Genomic DNA, 23687 nt, shown 5'->3' with positions numbered 1-23687 from the left:
GACGGGGCGAGTGGGACAGACAGACAGCAGGTGAGCTGGCTGGGCCACAGAGACAGGACGCACGGTCAAGAGCAGAAGTTGAGTCCGTGGACCTGGGGGAGAAGGGACTGGAGGCAGCTGGGAACACGATGCTGTGCTGCCCTGTGGCGAAGGGGAGGCTGACTCCAAGGGCTGCCGACCCCGCTGCCCCCTGGCCATGCGTCCTGGGAGGGGAGTGGGGAGCCGATACCGGCAGGGTCCTCAGGGCAGGGCCGCCAGGCTGGAGGTGTGACCCTGTCTGCGCGTGGGGGGGCGCCGTGCCCCCCCCCCACGCCCCCAGCCACAGAGCTTCCCTGGCTCCTGTCCAGACTCGCCCTCTGCATCGGTGCCTGCGTGCACGGAGCCCGGACGCTCGTTGGACTCTGGTCCAGGGCTCGTGTAGGCTCCTCCTCCCATCCTTGCTCTGTGCTGGCAGTAGGCTCCACGGGGGGCCACACTGGGGCCAAGAGTCTGGGGGCTCGGGCTGTGCTCGGGGGTCCGAGGCTCCTCACAGTCCCTGAGTGGCTTTCCAGGGCAGCCGGGTTGGGGTGGGCTGTGGGCAGTCCTTTCTGCTGGCTCTGGGGCCTGCTCTCCGTTTCGTAGCCTCTTCTTTACAAACCCTTGAGTGTACTTTCCATTTCATTGTTCATTTGGAGAAAATCATTCTCAATAAACACATTCCCAAGTGCAGTGCTCAGCGTTTGTTTTTCCTGTGCATTCTTGGGGCCTAACTTTGCAGCTTAGAAGACTGTTTAAATCTGTCTGTAGCACATGGGGAGCATTCCTCCAGATTTATTGGCGAAGGAGGTTGAAGCCCAGATTTGGGAGCCACAAACCAAATTTTAGTCCCAGCCCTGGCTGTTTATTTTCTTGTAAGCAGATCTCCACCCGCCCCCCGCTTAGAAAAGAAATTCATGACTATTATAGAAGCGTAAAGAAGGGAGGAAAAGATGTGTCCAGAATGGATCACTTTTTGCATTTTTCTGTATTCTCTTGCCTCTCTGTGCAAGTATTGAAAAACTCGGGATAATTATATTATTGTGTATACAGAGCTGTGTTGTAATGTCATAATTTTGAATTTTCTCGTGTTAGAAATTAATGAGGAACTTTGTTTTCAATGGTTATATAACATTCCATCACTTAATTGTGCTGTAATCCAAACCATTTCCCTGCAGTTGAACATTAGAGTTGTTTGCAGCTTTTTATTTTCATAAATAACAGGATGGTGAACTAAGTCTGGCCCGTATACCTGGTATATCCTTGCTATAGGTTTCTAGAAATAGAATTAAAGAGTATCAGCTGTCAGGGTCCCTCGCGTGTACCTCCAGCTTGCTCTCAGAAAGGCGGTGCCTGTCTCCCTTCGTGCAGGGTGCATGACAAAGGTCGTATTAGTCCCGTCTCAGCAGCACTGTTCTTTGGCAAAATCTTGGTCAGTGGGATAGGTAAACAGTTGCATTTTTTCATTTCAGTTTGCATCTCTTACTAGAGAAAAGTAAGGATTTTCCTTCATTCTTTTTGTAAAATTCTGAAAAACACAAGATACCATTATCTAAGATCCTACCACTGATGTTTTTTAAAATTTGTATTTTTTCTAAGTTAAGATGTGAATGTCCAAGCCAGTTTTGCTCGCCCTGCTGAGAGCACTGCCCCACCCCTGGCCTGTCCCTGTCTTTGCAGGCATAAACACGCAGTGTAAACACACTTGTGTTTTTAAAGCCAAAATGGAAAGATGAGATACAAGTTGGTCTATAATTTGTCTTTTCTAAAGACATGCTTTATTATTAAACATTCTGGAGGAACTCTTCATGTTTTTGGCCTTCTCTGTTTTGTGAACTTGCGTTTCATGTCCTTTGTCCACTTCTCTGTTGAATGTGTTTTTCCGCCCCTTGTTTTCTTTGAGGACATAGGTGAAGGTGTTAACTCTTTGTCAAATAGTAAAACAATTTTCTCCCGTAGTTTGCCCTTCGCTCCTTTTATTTGACTTATGTACAGTAGCTTTAAGAATGCCTTTGTGCAGTCTGTGATTTCTTATTTCTTCCCTTGCTTTTATTATTAAAGCTTAGGAAATTTTATTTCCCCACCCTGTGGTCAGTTAAGTTGTCCCTCATTCAGGAAGACCAGGTAATTCAACAATGATGATGATAACAGCTCAGTCTTACGGATGCTACTTACTTTGTGTCATGTACTTGAAGCCTCACAACAGCCTTTTGGAAGACTTGGCCATCTGAGGCAGAGGGAGGTGAAGCTACTTGCCCAGGATGACTGAGCCTGTCACACAGAGTGGGGTTCAGGTCAGGCGGTTCAGCCTCAGAGACTTAATTTCAGATCTGCATGGACTCTTCAGACCCTGGTTAGCCCTGCCTCCTCACCACCAAAAACCAGAGACCCGCTGTCCCTGTCTTCCTCCCGCTTCCCGACAGTCTGTAGCTTCGGTTCCCCTCAGCTCCACCTGCGGCCTCAACTGCTGGCCTGTCTTCCCCTAGCTAACCCTGGCCACCTGCTTCTGCACCACCTGATGCTTCTCTTTGACACACACAGACACACAGACAGACACACACGCACCCTCTCCCCTGCCGCTCCTGTGTTTGCTGTGGACGCCTTGACCAGCATGTCCCCCACTCTCCTGAGGCTCACTCTCCTGAAGCCCACAGGCAGCCCTCCCTCTGGGGTAGCCCTCCGGCGCTCCCCTCTTGTGAGCCACGACGCCGCTCCCCAGGTTGCATGAAGAAGGCGGCCACGGAGCAGAGCGGCTCTGGCCCAGCTCGCCCTTCTGGCTCCATTAGAAGCTGGCCCTTCACTTGTGGGTGACCCTGGGACAGAAAGGCTCAGATCCCCGCTGTGTTGTGTATTTCCAACTTGTGGTGGGGTAGGGGGAGAGTGAGGTGGGGAGGAGCCTGCTTTTCCCCTACCTGACCACAAGTTGCAAAGAGAGCAATATTCAAATAAAAGTGTTTTGTATTTGATGTTTAAAATCGCACCTTCTCTGACCACACATCTTTAGTGTGTCTATTTAGTTTCAAACTTTTCGGCACTAAGTCCTATAGGATAGGACTTTGTGTGTTTGGCTGCCATGTTTTAAAAGTACTCTCAGAATCAGGAAAAAGTTAATACTTATTTGGGGGGGGGAGTAAAGGTTAAAGATAGCAAAAATACAATAATCCCACCACATACGCAGTTTAAAAATATTTTATTTCTAGTGTTCGTTTATGGTAGTGATATCTATCATATTTCTTTGATAGATACATGAGGCTTTCACTGCCCCAGACATGTAACATGCAGGCATCTGAAACCTTTTATTTTTCTTCTGCTTTTAAAGGGGCAGCATGGTAGAAGAAAGAAAAAAAGTTTTAGAGGACATTAAAGAGATGAGCTACTTATTTAAAGGGCAAGTGGACCCCTCCTCCCCTTGGGTCTGTTAGAAAAATATGACCATGCCTCACATTTAAGGGACTTCTCAGGTGGCTCAGTAGTAAGGAATCCGCCTGCCAGTGCCGGAGCCTCAGGAAACACGGGTTTGATCCCTGGGTCGAGAAGATCCCCTGGCGGAGGAAATGACAGCTCACTCCAGTATTTTTGTCTGGAGAATCCCATGGACAGAGGAGCCTGGTGGGCTGCAGTCCACAGGGTCACACAGAGTCGGACACGACTGAGCATGCATGCCCTTCAACATTTGAAAGAGGAAAAAACCCAAATTTTAAAAATTGATATATAATATATGTATGTCTCACGCTAAATTTAAGTTTTTCAGAACCACATTTAAAAACATCAAGCATATTCTTGGTTTTGTTTACTTGAAAAGCTTAAACTAGTTTGGAGTATTCTCTGGAGTTTTGGCTGTTCTCCTAAAGTTCATTTATAAACAAATAAAAACATAAATACACAAATTACTCCTCTAAGTTGAGTTTTTACATGACTTTTCTTCAGTAGTAATTCATGTGAATTGCACATACCAAATAAACAGGTGAAGGTCAGAGGATTTATTGCTGTTGAGGTTAACAGCAAGCTGACCATAAATTGCTAACAGATGTCTTTCCTTTTTAGCCCCTGAGAAATTTTATAGGCAACAGTTTGTGTTTTTTTTGTTTTTGTTTTTCTTCTTTTTGCAGAGGTTGAAGGAGGTAGAAAAAGAAAGGAAATGAAAACAGACTAGAGATTTAGAAATATATGTCCTCGGTGTTCACTAGTTCTGGAATGTTCTGAATTCAGATGGGGTTAATCTTCAAAAGTTAAAATCACACAGAGGTTTTTCTGTGTATTAGAAAGGTGAAGCCTTTACTAACATTTTCTTTTTTTCCTCTTTAGCAAGAAGATCCTTATAGGAAGAAGGCACTTCAGGAGAAGAAAGAAGGAAATGTACAAAATTTAAATTGGAATAAAAATCGAATGTGCAGAAAAAACAAAAAAAGGGGTGCTGCCCAGGTCTTGAGGTGTGTAATTTTTACAATCCCTTTAAATTTTCAACTATTATTTACTTTGTAATTTTACATTTAGCGGTTATATTTCAATCTTATTTTTGTTGAGTTGGATACAATAATGTGAGAGTGTAGATATTTGTGTTTTGAGAGGAAAATATGTTGTTATTAATATTCTTAAAATTAACATATCTTCTGGTTACTTTTGTTGTTGTTGAAAGCCCCTTAAAGTGAACAAATTTTTAAAATTTTACTTGGTAAAATGCAAAAAGCCATGGGAGGTTTTAGGGGAAGACCTTGCCTTTCCACCTCGCCAGGGCCTCTGTTCTTCTGCCTGTGAAGTGACGGGAGCAGGTGGTAGAGAAAGCCCTGGGCTTGTCTTCCCGGCCTGACCCTGAGCTGTCTGGGGTGCCTGGGGTCCTGATAATGAACGAGAATGGCCCCAGGCACTGGATCTTCTGCTCCGTCTTGCGGAAGAAAGGTTCTTCCATGCAGGAAGTGAGGTACCGACGCTACGAGGTTGGGCTGCACCCAGAGCCAGAGGTGACCCCAGGCAGTTAGACACTTTTGTTGGTAAACCTTGGTTATCTGCCAGTGAAGGTTCCACCAGGATTTGTGAGAATCCCATTTGCCTGAGTTTCCACAAGTGGCTCTCTCAACCTAATTTTGCATCAATTCCACAGCTCGAGGGTTTTCCCCACTAGATCAATAGTGTGTCCATCCTGACTCCGTGTGCGGAGCGCCTCCCGCCCTCCGCAGGTCCCCGGGGTGCCTGCTGAGCGGCCCCACGCTGACGGGCTCCCTGACCCGTCTGGGCGGGTCTCAGAGTCTGCTCTCCCAACGTGGAGCCCTCCCGTGGACCCCGCCCTCCGCAGGTCTCCGGGGCGCCTGCTGAGCGGCCCTGCGCGCTGACGGGCTCCCCGACCCCTATCTGGGTGGGCCTCAGCCTGCTCTCCCGCGCTGCCCCTCCCGCGGACCCCGCCCTCCACAGGTCCCCAGGGCACATGCTGAGCTGCCCTTCACTGACAGGCTCCCCGACCCCTGTCCGGGTGGGCCTCAGAGCCTGCTCTCCCGTGCTGGCCCTCCGCCCTCTGGCTTGTCTTCTGTTGGGCACTGGCTTCTGAGGTTCCTCTTTCTTGTGAGCTCAGCTAGGTGGTTACATGTGTGTCTGTCCCATTGTTCTCTGGCAGCTCCACATTTGTGTGGAGAAGAGTCCATGTTGCTGTGGTAGTTGCTCTCATGGTTGGAAGGGAAGTCTGGCAGAACAGCCCCTTTGGCGGCCAGGACCCCCGGGTGGGGGCACCTAGATGTTGCTCACAGCATCTGTCCTTTGTTTGGATCCTTGGGATGCAGCCCTGTGACATGCCCACCCCCTGCCCCTCCACTGCCCCTGTGTGTCCTGCTTTACGGGGAGGAGGGCCGAATGACCCCAGGGGGCCTTTTTTTTAAAGCTACTTATTTATTTGGCTGTGCTGGGTCTTAGCTCCAGCACACAGATCTTTAGTTGAAGTATGTGGGACCTAGCTCCCTGACTAGGGGCCGAACCTGGACCCCCTGCCTCGGGAGCTTGGAGTCTTAGCCCCTGGGCCACTAGGGTCGTCCGCTCCCCACCCCCCGGGGGCCTTTAGGCTCTGATTCTGTGCCCTGCAATCAGCAGCATGCAAATAGGAAAAAAAAGACAGATACCCACTGTTAGATTATTGATGGGTAATTATTGATCTATTAAATTGTTAAATACTATTTTCATGGGTAATTATTCTTACATTATTTGAAAGCTGCAATGTGGTCTCCTATAGAAAGGAAAGTCATCCCTTATATTCTCATAAAAAGTTGATGGACTTATGTGGTTCCTTTAAAGTGGTGTATTTGCTTGATATGGACACACACAAAGATAAAAGGTGAGGGCGGAATTTCATCAATTGAATGTTAAGATATATTTTTGAAAGCAGATTTCTGACATGCGAAAGAAACAAATTTAAGTTATTACAGAATAACTGTGAAGTATCTTATAGGTGATCAGATGAGCACGTGATGCTTATGTAGCTGACGGTTCTTGGCCGTTCTGCTCCCGTGGCTCCTGCTTCTGTCTCTACTCTTTGCCCTGAGTGCTCAGAAACCAGGGAGACCACCGACTCCATCTCACGCTCAGATCCTGCAGTCGTACCTGACGTGAGGTGCAGAAGTCGGACTGTGTGAAATAAGCACCTAGGCCTTCCTGTAGTGTTCTCAGCACAGTTCTGTGTCTCCATTTATAAGACCTGTATTTCAGGTCTTCCTTCAAGTTCATGGTCTAGTTAGAGAGATGTAAGTGTGGGACGGTGAATTCCTTGGGGAAAAAATGTTCTTCTTTATAGATACTGCACCTTTCCTAACAATATGTGACTCGTGGTGGTCACTGCATAAACGTTTGCTAAATGAATGAATGAGAAAAGATAAGTTAACACCGAGACCTTCCCCCAGACACCAGGAAGCAGGATCATCCACCCAGAGTCGTTTTACACCAAGTCCGAGGAAGAAACGCCGAGAGTTGTGGGTTTTAGACCTGCACCTGCCACTTAGCAGTTGGCCTTGGGCGACTCATTTAACCTGTGCAGTTTCACTCCGCTCACTGTAAAATGCAAAGCGAGTAAATGAACTCCACCTTAGTTCTGGTTCTAAAATGGCAAAGTCTTGTCTTTCCTGATCTCTGTGCCCTACTCATCATCACCCCCAGAGAGAAGAGGGCTTGAGTTGTCACAGATTCATACTCGCACCTCTGCTCATTCTCAAGGAGAGCAGGTATGTGTGTGTGCAGGATACCGTGCAGACGGGATTTTCCGTGGCTCTTCCAGGCCTTCCGACCAGAGCGAGTTAAAGCTGGTGTGCAGTGAGTTTGAAAGGTCTGAGCTGAGCAGTGACATCAACGTAAGGAACTGGCGTATCCAGGAAAACCCTGGGGAAGCATGCAAAGCAGGTGCCAGCTCTGGAAGCAGCTTACCTGCCACGCAGGGAGAGGCAGGTACGGAACCGCATTGAGCTACGAACCCACTTCTGCTGGGCTTGTTTCCGTGGGGAAGTACCGGGGTGAGAGGTTATCACTTCCCAGGCAGAGTGTCGTCATGCCTGAATGGAGAGCTGTTGGATGGGACAGGAGGCTGAGGCTCTCCCGAGCCCTCACGTTGTCCCTCTGACCTCCACACCCCTGAAATCTGGCCATTTTCGATGGTGTCATGTAGACGGCCGGAGGAAGAGTGGGTGCTTGCTCGAGACAGGACCCCCTTGGATAGAGGGGAGCCGGGGAGAGCCAGGGGGGAACAGTGGCTGTTCTCCCGCCCCTGCCCCAGGGGGCAGGCACCTCTTGCAGAGCCGGCTGCCGTCGGCAGAGGAGTGGGTAGTGCCCCCAGGAGTGGGCAGTGGAGGTGCCGGGGACCATCTAGGGAGGGCAGAGAGCGGGAGAGGAACAGCCGTGGATGTGGCAGCACCGGGGTGGGGTGTAGAGCGGGCAGTCACGATCCTCCTACCAGCACCCACATTCCCAGCCATGTGCCCACCGGGCTGCACCCAGAACACAGACCTGATGGGCTTCGCCTTCCTGCCCTGCACACGTGGGTCTGCCCAGACCTGGGTCTTTGTGGTCTTCCTGGAGGTTCTTCCCACCCTCACGTAAATAATATTCTGAAATGCGAGATGAACATTTTAAAAAATATTTTTACTAGAGTATAGTCAATTTGCAATGTTGTGTCAAGTTTCAGATGTACAGCAACATGATTCAGTTTTATTTAGACATTTGAATAGAAGAAATGACCTCCATGTCTCCAGCCCAAGGAGAGTAGTCTTGATTTTCTGGAGAGAAATCCTTGCTGTTCCCAGAACTATTGTTAGGCTGACGTCGCCCCGGCTGCTGGCGGCCTCACCCCGATGGCGTGCATCGCCCGCGGAGTGTGGGGGCGTGTGGTCGGCAGCGGCTGGCTCAGGCCAGTCCTCAGGCTCAGGGAGCGTCTTCCTCCCGCCGGAGGGGCAGAGGGAGCGCGGCCTGAAGCCGAGCCCTGCCTTCCTCCCCACCCGGGCACTCTCCTCTTCTGGAAGTGGCCCAGCTCCTCTCTCGCTTCCCGCAGAGGGTTACTTTCAGAAACCGGGGAAGAAGGGCGCAGAGAAGTCCTGCTCAGACTCCGGCTCAGACTGTGGCAGCTCCTCAGGCAGCGTGCGTGCCAGCCGGGGCAGTTGGGGCAGCTGGAGCAGCGCCAGCAGCTCGGACGGGGACAGGAAGCCGGCCGTGGGCCCTCCGCGCTGCCTGCTGCCCGGTAAGTCCGCGGCTGCGCCAGGGGCCTCCCCCGCCCGCGCAGGGCCCGCCCAGGCACAGAAGGCTGTGCGTCCAGTGTTTGCTTTGCTCTGCTTTTGTTTTAATGTTTGTTATCTATTTCACCTATTTTGGCTGTGCTGGGTCTTCCTCGCTGCACAAGCTTTTCTGTAGTCGGGTTGGTGGGGGGTGCTCCCTAACTGCGGTGCACGGGCTCCTCTTCCTGGCGTCTTCTCTCGCTGCAGAGCACAGGCTCTAGGGTGCCGGGGCTTCAGTAGATGCGGCTGCTGGGCTCCAGACCACAGGCTCAGAAGTTGTGGCGGGCTTAATTGCCTTGTGGTAGGTGGGATCTTCCCAGAGACGGGATGGAACCTGTGTCTCCTGCGTTGGCAGGCGGATTCTTGACCCCTGAGCCACCAGGGAAGCCCTGTGCTTTCTTCCTCCCTCCTTCCCTCCCTCACTCTATTATCATTATTTTAAGTTTGTATCTTGAAAACAGCTCAGAGAACTTCCATGTTTATTTTTTCACTTGTACATGTTTTTATTATGGTAAAATACATGTAAACCCAAATTTACCATTTTAACAATTTGTAAGTGTGCGGTTCAGGGGCATTAGATACATTCGCATTATTGTACAGTCATTGCCACCATCCGTTTTCAGACCTTTTCCCCTTCCCAAGCAGAAACTCAGTACCTATAAATCCACAGCTCTCCCTTCCCCGTGCCCTGCAACCCTGTGAACTTCTCTGCTTTCTGTCTGTGAATTTGAATACTCTAGTATCTGGTAAGTCAAGTCATACCATACCTGGCCTTCTGTAACTGGCTTATTTCATCTAGTGTGATGTCTTCAGGGTTCATCCCCATTGTGATGGACCAGGGTTTCCTTCGTTTTAAGGCTGAGTTACTATTCATTGTGTTTTCATAGCACAGTTTATCTGGCTGTTCATCTCTTGATGGACACCTGGATTTTTCTATCGTTTGAGTACTCTACTAATGTTGCTATGAACAGTGGTCCTCCCTTATTTTTGAAAAATTTACAGATATAGGAAATGTCAACGAAGCACCTATATTTTTATCACCTAGAATGAATAACTCTTAATTTTGTCATATTTACCCTCATTTTTTTAATGTAATGTGTCATAGTCTGTTCCGCTTCCCCCTCCTTGAGAGACTCACTGTCCGCTGTGTTTTATTTTACATTCATACATCCATCAACAAAGTAGAGAATCGTCTTTAACGTACGTAAAGGAGACCGTGCTTCAGGGAGCATGCTGCGTTGTTAGCTTCTCGCTTGGCGTGGTTTGCTCTAGCTCTGTGTCTGTGTGAAGATTTAATCCACTTCTTTCCACTGTTACAGTCAGCATGGCACAGGTTGAGCTCTTACCAGGACAAGCAGGGAGACAGGGGTTCATCCTGGGGGCACTCACTGTGTGTGTGCGTGGTCATGAGTGGGGGCTGGCTCCCTGGCCCCGAAGTGTCTGGCCCGGAGAGGTCACATGGCTTGTTGGACACCCAGAAACCCATGGCTTCTCCAGAGCCCAGCCCCTTTCCCAGCCTCCTGCTCCTCATAGAGACCTCTGCGCTCTCTCCTGCCGACAGGGATACCTAAACAGAAGCTCTTGTCTTGGGGACCAGGACCCTGATCCCATAAAAACCGAGACAGCCACCTACTTGTTATTTCCGTCTTTCTTCTCAGCCTTTTTCTCGTTTTTGGCTTCTCCTGCAGGCATCTTTTTAGGCACTGCTTGCCTAGTGACCCCCCCCATAAAATTTCAGTCCACCTGCATACAGCAGACATCTCTCTGTGACTGTCCTGTGTCTTACACATAAGTCATCAGCTGTTCTCCAGTCCCCTCCTGAGCAGGCACGACGCCCCCCGCATGGGGAGCGCGTGCAGCCTGGGTGCAGGGCGGATTGCAGTATTTGTTTGTGGTGGGCTTGGTGTTCTTGGCCATTGAAGGCAGTTTGGCTGTTGATGTTAGTGGGGTGTTTTTAAATTGGTGCTTAACATGAACAAGAACAGAAGAGCAGCTCTTGCCTGTGGGATGCGGCCCACAGTAAGAAAGAGAGAACGGTGATTGATGCCTTCCTGTGACGCAGGGCATTAGGTGCAGTTTCCTTGTGTTTGGAGATTGCATAATAAATATCAGGAAAATGTCCCCAATATAATAATCATGTAGAAGACCAAAAGCAGAAAGTGTTTTTAAAGTATGATCCCAATTTTATATATATTTATACATTAAAGGTTTTTTAATTAAAAAATTACTGGATGTGTGAATAGTGAAAAACAAGTCACTCAAGGAGGTCAATAATGTTAGCAGTCTGCATCTTAAATGCAGAACAGATACAGTTGAATTATGCTTATAAAAAGTTCTGGTCATCTTTTTGTTTTTATGCAGGAGACAGTGTTTCACAAAATGACTTTTCTTCTGAAGCTCCCATCTCCTTGAATCTTTCTCGTAACATCTGCAATCCCACGTAAGTGTTTGGTTTTCCAGCTTTTATAAATATGTTTCAAGTACTGCTTTTTTGTTTTTTTTTTATTTTGTGTGTTTCTTCTTTGTTTTCAGTTCTGCAGGCTAAAAATAGGAAAACCTTTTAATGATATGAGAGTAGAATTGGTTTTATTAATAATTTAAAACATACATTCCTTCCAAGATAACACATTCATGCAGGAGCATCTCTGGTATCCCTGGTCCTTTCAGTGATATGGCTGTGTTAGAAAAATTCTATGTCCTGAAAGTAGAAAGAACAGTAGTTATAATAAGAATGGGAGCCAGGTACTCTGCTGGGACTTGAAATAAAACAGCATTGATGGTTCTTAGAAATGTGAAAGGACCTAGTAGACCATCACATGTTTACAGCTTCACTGTGTGATGATTTCCACAGCCTCAGACAACATAAACAAGCCCATTTACTGAGCAGGGTGAGGGGGGTAGGGTATGTAAGGTGGATTGAGTTTCAGAGTGAGGGGGCAGATAGGTTTTAGGTGCCACGGGACAGGGGGGATGTCACAAAAATGAAATTGGATGAGGAAAGCTCTGTGCTTTCTCTTTGGGGTAGAGAATGAGCACAGGGTGGAAGGTTGCTGCCCGCTGCAGGGAGGCCGAGTGGGAACTGCAGAGCGTCTGAGCTACTTTAGTTAAAGTTGTGCAGGTGCTGTTTATTAAAACAAGACTTGGCTGGGTCTTAGGAATCTAATATCCTTCAGCCCTTTTTGGGTGTATGCCTTCACGTCTGTAGTATCTATCTGTTTTGGTGTGGGGAAGGATTTATGTCAAGCCCCAGTCAGACTTGTTTGCAGACACTCAGCGGCTCCTCTTCTCCTTGCTCTCCCTCAGCGATGTGAGCGGCCTCCCCGCGCCTGCAGATGCTCCCTGCCCCAGCCTCCCTGCTGGGCCTGCTGCTGCTGAAGAGCAAGGTGAGGCCCGTGGCTCCTGCTCCTGCTCAGGTGTCCACGCCACCCTGCTGGCCACGGAGTTTGAGGGCGGACGGAGCCGGCCTGGGAGTGAGGCCGGACGAGGCCCCCACCTTGGGCTCCTGAGCATCCCTGCCCTCCACCCTGGTGTTCCTGGGGCCCCTTCTGCTAGGACCCTGACCTCCTTCCTGGAAGGGAAGGCGCAGGTGGCCTGTGGCCCCAGAGCCGGGGTGGGAGCCCCTCAACGGGGTCTGCCGCTGCCTTTAGTTCCTCTTCTCATCTGAGAGGGCGGAAAAGCAGGGAGCAGACCGAGCGTCCAGTACCTCCATTAGCCACGTCGACCACACCCATGTCTTTCCCTGCATGAGCCAAGGCCACATGCTGAGCTCCACGGCCCCTCTGAGCAGGGACAGTGGGGACGGGTGGGGACAGTGGCCGGGGCGTGGACCTGGGGCTGGTGGGAAGGAAAGCCGCTCCGCCCAGGGTCTGTCCCGGAGGCCTCCCCGCTCTTCCTCCTCCCCTCTCCTTCCCATCCCTTCTCGTGCCCTTGTCTCACGTCTCCTGTTTTCTCCTTGGGCCTCCGTCCTGCCTCGCCAGGCTCAGGCTACGCCTGCTGGTCACCCTCAGGGGCACCGTCTACCTCTTGCTTTTGCTCGTGTCCCTGGTGTAAGGTAAAGGCTGCTCGGCGCAGTGGAGCACGTTAACTTTGAACGCAGGAGGAGGCTCCGTGAGGCTGTCCAATTATCACCAGATATAAGTTATTTGTGAGTCCAATAAAAATAAGTGTTTTCTATGAAAAAAATACTGTTAAATTCAGTAGTTCTCTGAGACAAGATTTAGAAAGGTTTTTTCTTTGAGGTGATAGAGGGGAGAGAGGATTTAGCTCATGATGAGGAAGAAGAAAGCCTGCGTCAAAGCAGGCACGCCTCCCACTTTCTCCTGTGTGTTTCTGTCAGTTGGAGAATCTTTTCTCATCTGCCTGTTGTGCGTATGTGTTTCAAGTGCGTTTTTGCCTCGTCTTTGTTAACAGTCTGCAGTTTACTTTTGTTGTTTAGTTGCTCAGTCGTGTCTGACTCTTTGTGACCCCATGGACTGCAGCACGCCAGGCCTCCCTGTCCATCACCATCTCCTGGAGCTTACTCAAACTCATGTCCATTGAGTCGGTGATGCCACCCAACCATCTCATCCTCTGTCATCCCCTTCTCCTGCCTTCAATCTTTCCCAGCATCAGGGTCTTTTCCATTGAGTCAGTTCTTTGCATCAGGTGGCCAAAGTATTGGAGCTTCAGCTTCAGCATCAGTCCTTCCAGTAAATATTTAGGGTTGATTTCCTTTAGGATTGACTGGTTTGATCTCCTTTCTCTCAAGAGTCTCTTGCTACTCTCAAGAGTCTTCTCCAGCACCACAGTTTGAAAGCATCAATTCTTCAACTCAGCCTTCTCTGTGGTCCAACTCTCACATTCGTACATGACTACTGGAAAAACCACAGCTTTGACTACACAGACCTTTGTCGGCAAAGTAATGTGTCTGCTTTTTAATATGCTGTCTAGGTTTGTCATAGCTTTTCTTCCAAGGAGCAAGCGTCTTTTAATTTCATGGCTGCAGTCATCATCTTCAGTGACTTCGGAGCCCAAAAAAATAAAACCTGTCACTGTTTCCATTTTTCCCCCATCTGTTTGCCATGAAGTGATGGGACCAGGTGCCATGATCTTAGTTTTTTGAATGTTGAATTAAGTTTGCTTACTTTACTTTTTGGTGACCTGTTAAAATCCCTATTTAGGCCCTTTAGTTTCTGCAGAAACTGCCCTTATTCATAGTCCTTGTCCGCAGGGCCTATCTCAAGCCTCTTCTTCCGCCCCACCCCTCAGCCCCCATGCCAGCCTCTGCCCTCTGCCCCGCTATCACATCCCTGCTGAGCCTTCTCCCCTGTACTGCACGCACCTCCACAGCCACAGGCATGCTTTTGCCCAGGTTTTCCGGCTCCTTTGCCTGTGGCTGAGAGAGTGGAGAACAGCACACATGACTGGTCGGCCCGCTGTGGACCCCACCCTCCCCACTCCCACACTCAGCGCTCTGCCCCGTCTTCTCTGCCGAGGCCTCCTGTTTGCCTGGGGCAGAGAGGAGCTGGTAGAGGCCTTCAGAAGCTCCGCCCGCTCTGTCCTCCACCCTCTGCTGCAGCCCATGTGTCACAGTGCCGCTGCCGGGCTCTCTCCAAGTGGGCAGCCCCCTCTGCACAGCAGAAGCACTGGGAGCCTCCCTGCCGGCCTGGCCTGAATGCAGCAGCAGCCTCTCTCCCTTGGCCTCCCGGGCCTGGCAGTCTCTGCAGAGCCGCTCAGAGCAGCATCTGCCTGTTGACAAGCCTCCCGTCCTCCTTGAGGCTGCGGGGCTGGCTGTGCGGTGATGCCTGTGTGTCTGGGGCCCCGCTGCCTCTGTGTCTGTGAGCCCCACTCTGTCCTCAGTCTCCACGCCCACCCTGCCCCTTCTGCTCAGGCTGTGACCTGGGGGTCCTGGTGCAGTCCCCCTCCAGCCCCCTGATGGCCCCACCTCTGCTCTGTCGGCCTGGACCCCGCACCACCAGCTGCCGTCTGCTGTCTGTCCTTGGGGCTTTGTGGGCGTCCCAGACTGAACACTTCCCTCCTCAGCCTGCTCCTCACACAGCCTCCCACTCGCACTTTCTTGTTGCTCAGGCAGAGGTCTGGGGCTCATCCTTGACCTCTCAGCCTCTGCCTTTCACATAGACCCAGAGTCTGAGCACATCTCCTCTCAGCCACCGTTATTTTTCACGTGGGGTATCACCACAATCTCCTGACAAGTCTCTGCTTCTGCTCTCACCTCCCCTCACTGTCTCATCTTTTGTTTTTTCTTTTGAGGTATAATTGATACATGCATTTTATTAGTTTCTGGCATATAAGTAATACAGTGATTCAATGTATGTGTGTGCACGCATGCTAAGTCACTTCAGTCATGTCCATGGGATTCTCCAGGCAAGAATAGTGGAGTGGGTTGCCGTGCCCGCCTCCAGGTTTCAATATACGTACATTTTACAAAACAGTCGCCACAGTGAGCCTAGTCAACATGTGTTGCCACCTCACCGTCTGTTTTTAGTACTGCAGCCAGAGGGTGGTGTTGGGTCTGAATCGGATCGCGTCACTGTGGAGAGCGGTGAGGGGTCTGCAGTGCTCACCTGAGCTCAGGCCTGCCTGCCGTGATTCTCTGGACGCTACCAGAGGACAGGAGGCTTGGGTCAGAGGCACAGGATGCTTAGCACAACGAGCAGCCTGAGAGCCTCATAAGCACACTTCTGCAGGTCCTCAGACTTTGAGGGGTGATGTGGGGGGCACCCAGGGCCCACCTGCACCTGCTGGTGGTCTGTGGTCGCGTTACAGGAAGGGAGCCCCACGCTTAGGAAACCTACGTGTTTTGGTTTTTAATAATAGGTAGGAGATGACGTCTTTATCACGTTGGACAAAGCAGACTTGCCCCTTGCTCTACACTTGAGACCTTCCCCACATCTCCTGAGACCTTGTTCAGTGGCTGTCCTTGGAAAGACAGGTCAGAATGTGGGCGGCCAGAGCCCCCTCTCGGGGGCGTGGAGACGCCTGAGACCCCCAGAGACAGTCTCACAGCAGCACGCACGCACCTCATCTCTGTGTGGTCCTGGCCGCTGGTTCGTTTGCTCGTGAGCATGTGACTCTAGAAGCAGTTCTTGGTGAATTTGACTGACAGAACGGGAACCAGATCTCTTCATCAGCTCATCCAGCCTCTGGTTCCAGCGGCTCTCACCAGGACTCGGGACAGGATGCATTGCCCTTCAGGACTGAGCACAGGGTCTGGGCCCAGCCGCTGAGCCAGCCCTAAAGCACCAGGGTGGTCCTAGGAGGCAGGCCTCATCTTTGAGGTACCCCCACTGCTGTGGTAGCTACGTCGCCTCCAGTGGTGTTTCTTTAAATGCTGGAGGGTCACTGGGACCATCTTGAGCTGCACGTCTCCAGGTCTGCAGGCGGGTGATTACCACCAGCTCCCCGAGGGCTCATAGGATGCCTGCAAAGTGAGTGTTGTGTCCACACGCTGGGCCCCCACGGTGGACCCGCCTCCTCTAGGAGCACAGGCAGGCAGTGCCCCCGTGTGGCCGGCTGGCTGGTGAATCTTTCGGTCCCGAGTGCATTTCCAACAGCTGAGTCTAGTCTTTCCTTGTGGAGGCCCGGCCTGTGTGCAGATGGCCAGCTTGTCTCTAATCTCTGCCACCAACCAGTGGCGTGTGTCTGTCCGTCCAGCTCTCCGTGCATCCCACAGATGGCTGGGCAGCAGCTGTGGTGGTGAAGGTGGAGGCCCGTGTAAGTCCTGGCAGGTGCTGGCTGGGAGGAGCAGAGGCCTGGGTTCCCCGGGGCAGCTTTAGGAGACGGTTCAGAACCGCGTGGCGGGTGTCGGCTGACCCTGCAAGCAGGCCTTCCACAGCACGGGGGAGCCGGGATAGGTACCTCCCAGGAAGGCGTGGGGGCGGCTCTGGACAGCGGGGCTCACTCATGTCCACCCCGCCCCCGCGCCCTGAGCCTCCTGGGGCCGAGGCCGCCGCCCCTCCTCTGCCACAGAATTACGTGTCTCTTGTCACGGCGCCATTGCCCCAGCTTCTTCCTGCCTGTTGTGTCTCTGCTCACCTGAACGTCAGCCTGTTCATGGCCGTGTCCTGGAACCCTGACGGGGCTTTGCAGGAAGCAGGCCCTCCATGCTGAGGAGTCACTCCCGTGACCTCGTTATCCGCGGTGCTGGGCGTGGCAGGCCCGTGGGGGACGTGGGGGTGCTGTCTGGGGGCGAGGAGGTGCGTGCCCTGCAGGAAGCGGGGCTGAGAGGGCTGCTCTCTCCCACAGGTCTCTGTGCTCCAGGGGACCTGTGGCCCGCGCAGCCCGTGTGTGTGACCGGCGGCTTCGGCTGCGCCCTGGAGAGCGGCGGGCCGGCCGCGCTGCCCCCGCCCGCCGCCGTGCCCAGCAGGTACGTGCTCCCGCGGCCTGGGGGCCCCGCGCGCGGGGCTGGGAGCAGGTCCTCACGGCAGCCTGGGTGCGCCCCGGAGAGCGGCAGGCCGGCCGCGCTGCCCTCACGCCCTGTGGTGCCCAGCAGGTACGTGCTCCCGCGGCCTGGGGGCCCCGCGTGCGGGGCTAGGAGCCGGTCCTCACGGCAGCCTGGGTGCCCAGCAGGTACCTTCTCCCGCCCGGGGCGGGGCTGGGAGCCTGTTCTTGCCGCAGTCTGACCCGGCTTCCTCCGCAGCCTCTCGGCGGGGTGTTGCCATCTGCCTTTCGGACTTGAGTTGCGATGTCTGAGAAATTGTAAGCCAGAAATTGAGGGAAGCCCGGAAGGAAGCCAGTAACCACACCAGTGCTTTCCTTTTTAAATGGAAAAGATGAAAGGAACAACTGAAAAAACAAAAACAGCCCGTCATAATTCCTCCTCGCTAACGGAACAGGAATTTCTGTTTTCCACAGCATTAATCTTGAACACATTTAAAGCTTTTAAAGATCGAATATTTTGCGTATTGAAAAATAGTTACACAATGGCCGCGTCTTAGACTTACCATTGGATTTATCATTTGATGATGAACACTTGAGAAAATGTTAATATCTGTGTTTTATCAGAATCCATTTGAGGTTTTTTAGGGGCTCCAGCTTATTACAAAGTTGTTACTTTCTTGTTCTGTAATGAAGATCCAGATTGCAATCGGGATCAAAGCATCTACCGAGAATCCCATTCTGTATGGCGCGGTTCACGGGAGCTGAGTGCCGGCCTGGCCAGCGGAGGTGGTCGTTAGCGCGGGTGTGAGAGAGTCCCAGAGTGGGTGCCCGAACCCCCAGCGGCATCTGGCTCTCCTGCTGCAGACAGAGCCACAGCCGTGGATCCTGCCTCTGGTTTCACTTCACAAACCTGGCTGGGTTTTTTTTTTTTTTTTCAGAATATGATAGCTATTAGTTAGAAGGGAGAGCAGTTTTCTTTCAAATATTAGTCCTGCTTACATGGCTGTACACCTAACTAGGGGTGAGAAGTTTTTGCAGTCTGAGTGGAAGTACTTCTCTGGCAAACTGAAAGCCAGGTTTTGATGCATTCCCCTATCCATGCAGAATTTATTTGTTTTGCTTCATTTAGAAAGAGCTCCCCTGCTCCCCTTTCACCCAAATACTCACTGGACTCAAGAGCTCAAACTCTACCTCTGACTTTCTTTGGAATTATAATCAATGTGTACAGCATGGTGATTTGATATTTTTATAGTTACAAAATGATCATCATCACATAAAGACTTACCTCTGTCTCTCTCACCAGAGTGCTACAGCATTACTGACTGTGTTCGCTATGCTGTACATTAATTACGTCCCCTTGATGGACCTAGAGTCTGTCATACAGAGTGAAGTAGGTCAGAGAAAAACATATATATTAACGCATATATATAGAATCTAGAAAAATAGTACAGATGAATCTATTTGCGGGGCAGGACTAGAGACACAGATGTAGAGAGCAGACCTGTGGACTCAGCAAGGGAAGGAGCGGGGGACGAGGTAAGAGCGTAGCCCTGACGTATATACACTACCGTGAAAAAATAGGTAGAAAGACCCTGTTGTGTAGCCGTGGTAGCTCAGCTCGGTGCTCTGTGGTGACCTAGTGGGTGGGCTGGGGCGTCGGGGGAGGCCCCCGAGGGAGGGGGTACGTGTATGTGCACGGAGGTTCACGTCATCGCACAGCAGAAACTCACATGACGTAAAGCAGCTGTAATCCAGTAAGAGAAGGGAGGGGGGGTGTCCGGTCCCAGCCGTCCCTCCTGCCGCACTGTATTGTTGGTGGTGAGCCTGGAGTTGGTCTTTGATCCTGTGACGATAAACTTCTTTTTTTATTTTCGCAAACTGAAGAACTCGCAGTGATGAGGATGCTGGACAGTAAGATCCTTTTCCTCTTTCTTTCCTTGGTCTGTCGACATCCTGTTTCTGAAACTAGACCCCTTGTTTTCTATAGCAGTTTCATTGATTGGAACGCCACGTGTGAAGGCCAGTTTCCCAGTGTGTACTGCCCCCTGGAACTGAACGACTACAATGCCTTTCCAGAAGGTAAAGCTGCTTGGACAGTCCCAGTGACATCCTTTTATTCTCAGAAAGTCAAAGCCGAAAGGGTGTGTGTACTTAGGGCGCTGCTGCTGCTGCTGCTAAGTCACTTCAGTCGTGTCTGACTCTGTGTGACCCCATAGACAGCAGCCCACCACGCTCCCCTGTCCCTGGGATTCTCCAGGCAAGAACACTGGAGTGGGTTGCCATTTCCTTCTCCAGTGCATGAAAGTGAAAAGTGAAAGTGAAGTCGCTCAGTCGTGTCCGACCCTCAGCGACCCCATGGATTGCAGCCTACCAGGCTCCTCCATCCATGGGATTTTCCAGGCAGGAGTACTGGAGTGGGGTGCCATTGCATTCTCCAACTTAGGGCGCTAGCTGCAGAGAAAGTGCCTTTGAGAGTCATCTTCCAGCTGTCCGCTGAGCCTTCATGTGGGTGCACGCTTGCCTTTGTAATTTTATATGGCCTCAAAAAGCCTGCTAGACCCAGGGGTCTGGGGACATGTACAAATAACCCTGCTCTGTTTAGTCCTTCAGATTCGGTGGAACAGGGCCTTTTGGACCTACGTGAACCTGAATGGGCACTATCTGTTGGGGGGCTGGGTCTTTCCCTGTTAGTTACTCTTTTCAGGCAGACAAGTCCCAAGGGAGGTAGAATGATTCACGTGCTTGTTCCTCAGCATGTTCTGACTCTTACACCCCTGGATAGCGCTGCAGAAGGAAGGGAAAGCGCACGGAGGGGAAACTGATGAATTGCAGATGCTTGTGCTCAATTGTGTTGATGTGCAAATGCTTGTGCGTATCTGGGTTCTGATACATGCAGTGCTGCATGGCAACCACAAGGGGGTGCTGTGGTCGCTGTCTTCCTGTGCGTGAGGCTGTGTTTATGCCTTCTTACTGCCGTCTGAGAAATGCCTGGTCTTCTCCTGCCTTTATCAGTGCATGTGGTGTATGTGCAGATGGCCAACGTTGGCATGACAGGCAATAAAAGAAAAGTTTAAGGACTAGAAAGAACCATGACACTCTAAGTGTACAGTAGTATTTACTACTATAAAGCATAGCAGTATTACAGCGTACTCTGTATATTACAGAGTCCCGCCAGATTATCACACACAGAAAATGAAGCCCAGAGGAAGAACTTCCTCACTGAGGGCTTACCAGGTGCTGTGTTTCATGGAGTAATTATTTTATGTCTGTCTTTAACTTGTCAACACAGTAAGTCCTTGAAAGCTTATTGCCTGAGGATGAGAATTCCATTCTCTCCTGAACTGTGTTCTGCTCTGCTGATGTCTCCGCTCTTTGCAGAAGGCATGAACTACCCCAGCGGCTTCCCCTGTCCTGCTGAGGTTCAGACGGACTTCATTGACCACAGCTCCCCGTCTGCCTGGGGCAGCCCCCCCAGCGTGCCGACCGCCTGGGGACACGCCAGTCTCATCAGCTCTCCGGTCAGTGCCGCCTGCCCTGCTGTGCCCTGGGTTCTTCCGCCGCCCCCGTCATCCTGGGTTAGGGTTGGGTTCAGATGCACCAGAGCCTGGTTTGCTCCCCTGGGTCGCTAGCTCCTCTCTGCAGGGGCCTCCCAAGTGGGCGGATGGACGGGGGCCTGCAGACGTTGGCAGCCAGGATGCCCTAAACCGCATCAAGGAGAGAGGGTTGTCAGTGACGCTGCACCTGGGCCAGGAAGCCCTACGGGAGGCAGGTGGGCTCCTGTGGCCCCGCTGACCTTCCGCCTGTGGGAGGAGAGGAGATGAACCTTCCAGGAAGGTCAGGCAGGGTCACCCGTGGGTCTGGAGGGCTACCCCCAGGTCACACCTGCTCCACCGCGTTTTTACAGATAGAGGGCATTCGACCTGAAATGAGCTTATCTAGTTGGATGGGAATTTCATGACCTTCTGTTTGAGTAGAGGAGTTAGAGACACCAAGGTGGTTGAGGATAGTGTGGTGGCATCCAGGCGGCCGGGGTCCATTCCACTGCGGCAGCCCCGAGGATGCAGTCAGCCTTGACATTGCTTTCTAAGGCTTCTTTATTTCTTTACATATTTCCTTTCTCCCCCCTCCTCGTGCATGCCTCAGCCCTACCTCACAAGCACCCGAAGCTTGTCTCCAATGTCTGGACTTTTTGGTTCCATCTGGGCCCCGCAAAGCGACGTGTATGAGAATTGCTGCGCCATCAACCCCACCACGGAACACTCGGCTCACATGGAGAACCAGGCAGTCATGTGCAAGGAGTATTACCCCGGGTTTAACCCGTTCCGTGCCTACATGGACCTGGACATATGGACTAGCACAGCGAACAGGAATGCAAACTTCCCACTGTCGAGAGACTCGAGCTACTGTGGGAACGTATGAAAAGGATTCGAGTCTAAACAATGTGAATAAAGAGGCTTGTGTTTGGGTGACTAGCGTAAACTGGTGTTGAGATAGATTGACGTTGGTGGATATTTTGGCACTTTTATATGAAAATAAATTTTTTTATGAAATCTGGGTGCTCTGTTTTTTTAACCCTTCACAAATCGGTGATAGAAACAAAGCCTCATGACTCCAGAAATGCGTCGACATGCCGGATGTTCACATCGGAACCAGGACGGCATCTAAGAAGGTAAGAGTGGGGAAAGAAGGGGCTGTGGTGGGTCCACCTCCATGAGCATCGGCTCCCCGGGAGCTTGCAAAAAGCCACCTCGGTCGGCTAGCATTCCCAGGTATGCTGTCATAATTGGCCCACGGCTCAGGTGGGGAGATTTTGTTGAAACAAGCCTCCGGTTTTGGGAACCTCATTGCCAGTCACTTGCCTGGACACACCGGTCCTGGTGGGCACGGCTGCGGGGTGGAGCAGAGCCCGGCGCTGTTCTGCTGACACGTGGCAGGCATGTTCCCTCGTCTCCATCAGGCCAGTCCCGGGGGGCAGCAGCAACAGGGACATGCCGGTAAGTGTGTCAGGGTTCCCTCCGAGCGAGCAGGCTGAGTCCACAGACGAGCCCTGAGCAGGTCACAGAGCTGGTGCGTGGTCACCAGGCCAGTGTGTATTTGCTTGTCAGTGATTTTAGAGATTCACCTGATGTTGGAATTACCTGATTGCATGTATAAACTTTGAAAACTTTTCAACTTTTAATAAAAATGGCTAATTTTTACATGTTGTGTCTTTACTGGAATTTGAGTGGGATGTCAGCTTCCCTTGCTTTTTCTTTCTCATGGTCTTGTGGGGCCTGGGTGAGGAGGGTAGTGCTGCTGCTGCTAAGTCGCTTCAGTCGTGTCCGACTCTGTATGACCCCATAGACAGCAGCCCAACAGGCTCCCCGTCCCTGGGATTCTCCAGGCAAGAATACTGGAGTGGGTTGCCATTTCCTTCTCCAATGCTTGAAAATGAAAAGTGAAAGTGAGGTCGCTCAGTCGTGTCTGACTCCAAGCGACCCCATGGACTGCAGCCCACCAGGCTCCTCCATCCATGGGATTTTCCAGGCAAGAGTACTGGAGGGTAAGTGGGCTGTAATCTGGGACTGCCCTCCTGCAGGGAGCACCAGCTGGCATGCGTGGCTGCTGGAACGCTCTCAGGCTACTGACCCCGTCCTTAGAACTGAATAGTACTGAAAAGTCGTTTGGGCTCTAGGTGTGCACCCAAAGGAACAGAAACAAACCCTGTGCACCGTGTTCACTGAAGCACTGTTCACAGTAGCTGAAAGGCGGAAACAACCTCAGTGTCCACCGACGGGAGACAGCTAAGCAGGCTGCGGTGAGTGCACAGCGGGCACTGCTCAGCCTCGGGAGGGAAGAGAGTTCTGACGCCTGCTGCAGCGCGGGTGAGCTCGGAAAAGAAGCCGAGTGTAGTAGCCAGTTACTAAGGGCCAGGAGTACGTGATTCCACTGTGATGAAGAGTTTAGTGTGGTCGGGGTCAGTCAAGAAATGGAATAGAGGTTACCAGGGGCTTGTGGGAGTGGGGAGTGGGGCTGGATGGGGACCAGCCCCCATGTAGGGGACAGGTGTATGCTGGCTTGGGGGAGGCTGGCACCCCGTGTGCAGACAGCGCGGGGACTGTGGCCTCAAGAAATCCGAAGGTTGTGGGAGTTTAGGGCTGGAGGTAGTGGGGGTGTCCATCCTTGGCCTCTGTGGACGGTTCTAGAGGGGCCTCTTTGGGAGATGGGGCCAGAGCTCTGAGCCAAGGCCCCTGTTTCGAAGAGGAGGCAGTGGCCATGATGGCGTGAAGGCAGGAAGGTGGTCAGACGAGGAGCCCCGAGGGCTGGTCAGGCTGTGACCTGCCCGGTGCCCTCAGCCAGGTCAGCCACAGCCAGCTGACATGGGAGATGAGGTGGCCATAGAGAAGACTCGTGGGGTAGCTGAGCGTAGGTGTGCGGGGTGCCAGGGGCAGGGACCACTGGGCAGAAAGGGAGCAGGCAGGCCTGGGGGTCACCTGCAGGCACCTGAGCCTTGGCACGCAGGGCAGTGCATCTCCCGGGGCGGGTGGGCAGCGGAGACCTGAGTGGGGTGAGTCTGTTAGAGAA

At 51.8% G+C, this 23687-nt stretch overlaps 1 protein-coding gene across 12 annotated transcripts in view; it reads left to right on the top strand.

Annotated features, from left to right (window-relative positions):
* Nucleotides 1–21673, top strand: part of TMEM131L (transmembrane 131 like) — a 173506-nt gene extending 151833 nt beyond the window's left edge. For 11 of the 12 annotated variants that reach the window (XM_086345878.1, XM_086345886.1, XM_086345876.1 and 8 more), the window contains 9 exons: nucleotides 4321–4445; nucleotides 7262–7428; nucleotides 8525–8710; nucleotides 11106–11184; nucleotides 12048–12127; nucleotides 16989–17109; nucleotides 19111–19202; nucleotides 20502–20641; nucleotides 21267–21673. In XM_086345878.1, coding sequence (XP_086202004.1) covers nucleotides 4321–4445; nucleotides 7262–7428; nucleotides 8525–8710; nucleotides 11106–11184; nucleotides 12048–12127; nucleotides 16989–17109; nucleotides 19111–19202; nucleotides 20502–20641; nucleotides 21267–21542 — 1266 coding nt within the window. In that variant the 3' untranslated portion in view covers nucleotides 21543–21673. The remainder of the gene's footprint in view (nucleotides 1–4320; nucleotides 4446–7261; nucleotides 7429–8524; nucleotides 8711–11105; nucleotides 11185–12047; nucleotides 12128–16988; nucleotides 17110–19110; nucleotides 19203–20501; nucleotides 20642–21266) is intronic. The other variant, XM_086345875.1, reaches the window with a different exon arrangement.
* Nucleotides 21674–23687: the final 2014 nt, after the last annotated feature.

This window comes from Bos grunniens, chromosome 17 (genome assembly GCF_055505025.1).
Source record: "Bos grunniens cultivar Pamir isolate PY7600 chromosome 17, Bosgru_T2T1.0, whole genome shotgun sequence".
Classification (NCBI taxonomy): domain Eukaryota; kingdom Metazoa; phylum Chordata; class Mammalia; order Artiodactyla; family Bovidae; genus Bos; species Bos grunniens.
The sequence above is the reverse complement of the archived record's forward strand: the minus strand, read 5'-3'. Positions and strand labels throughout refer to the sequence as shown.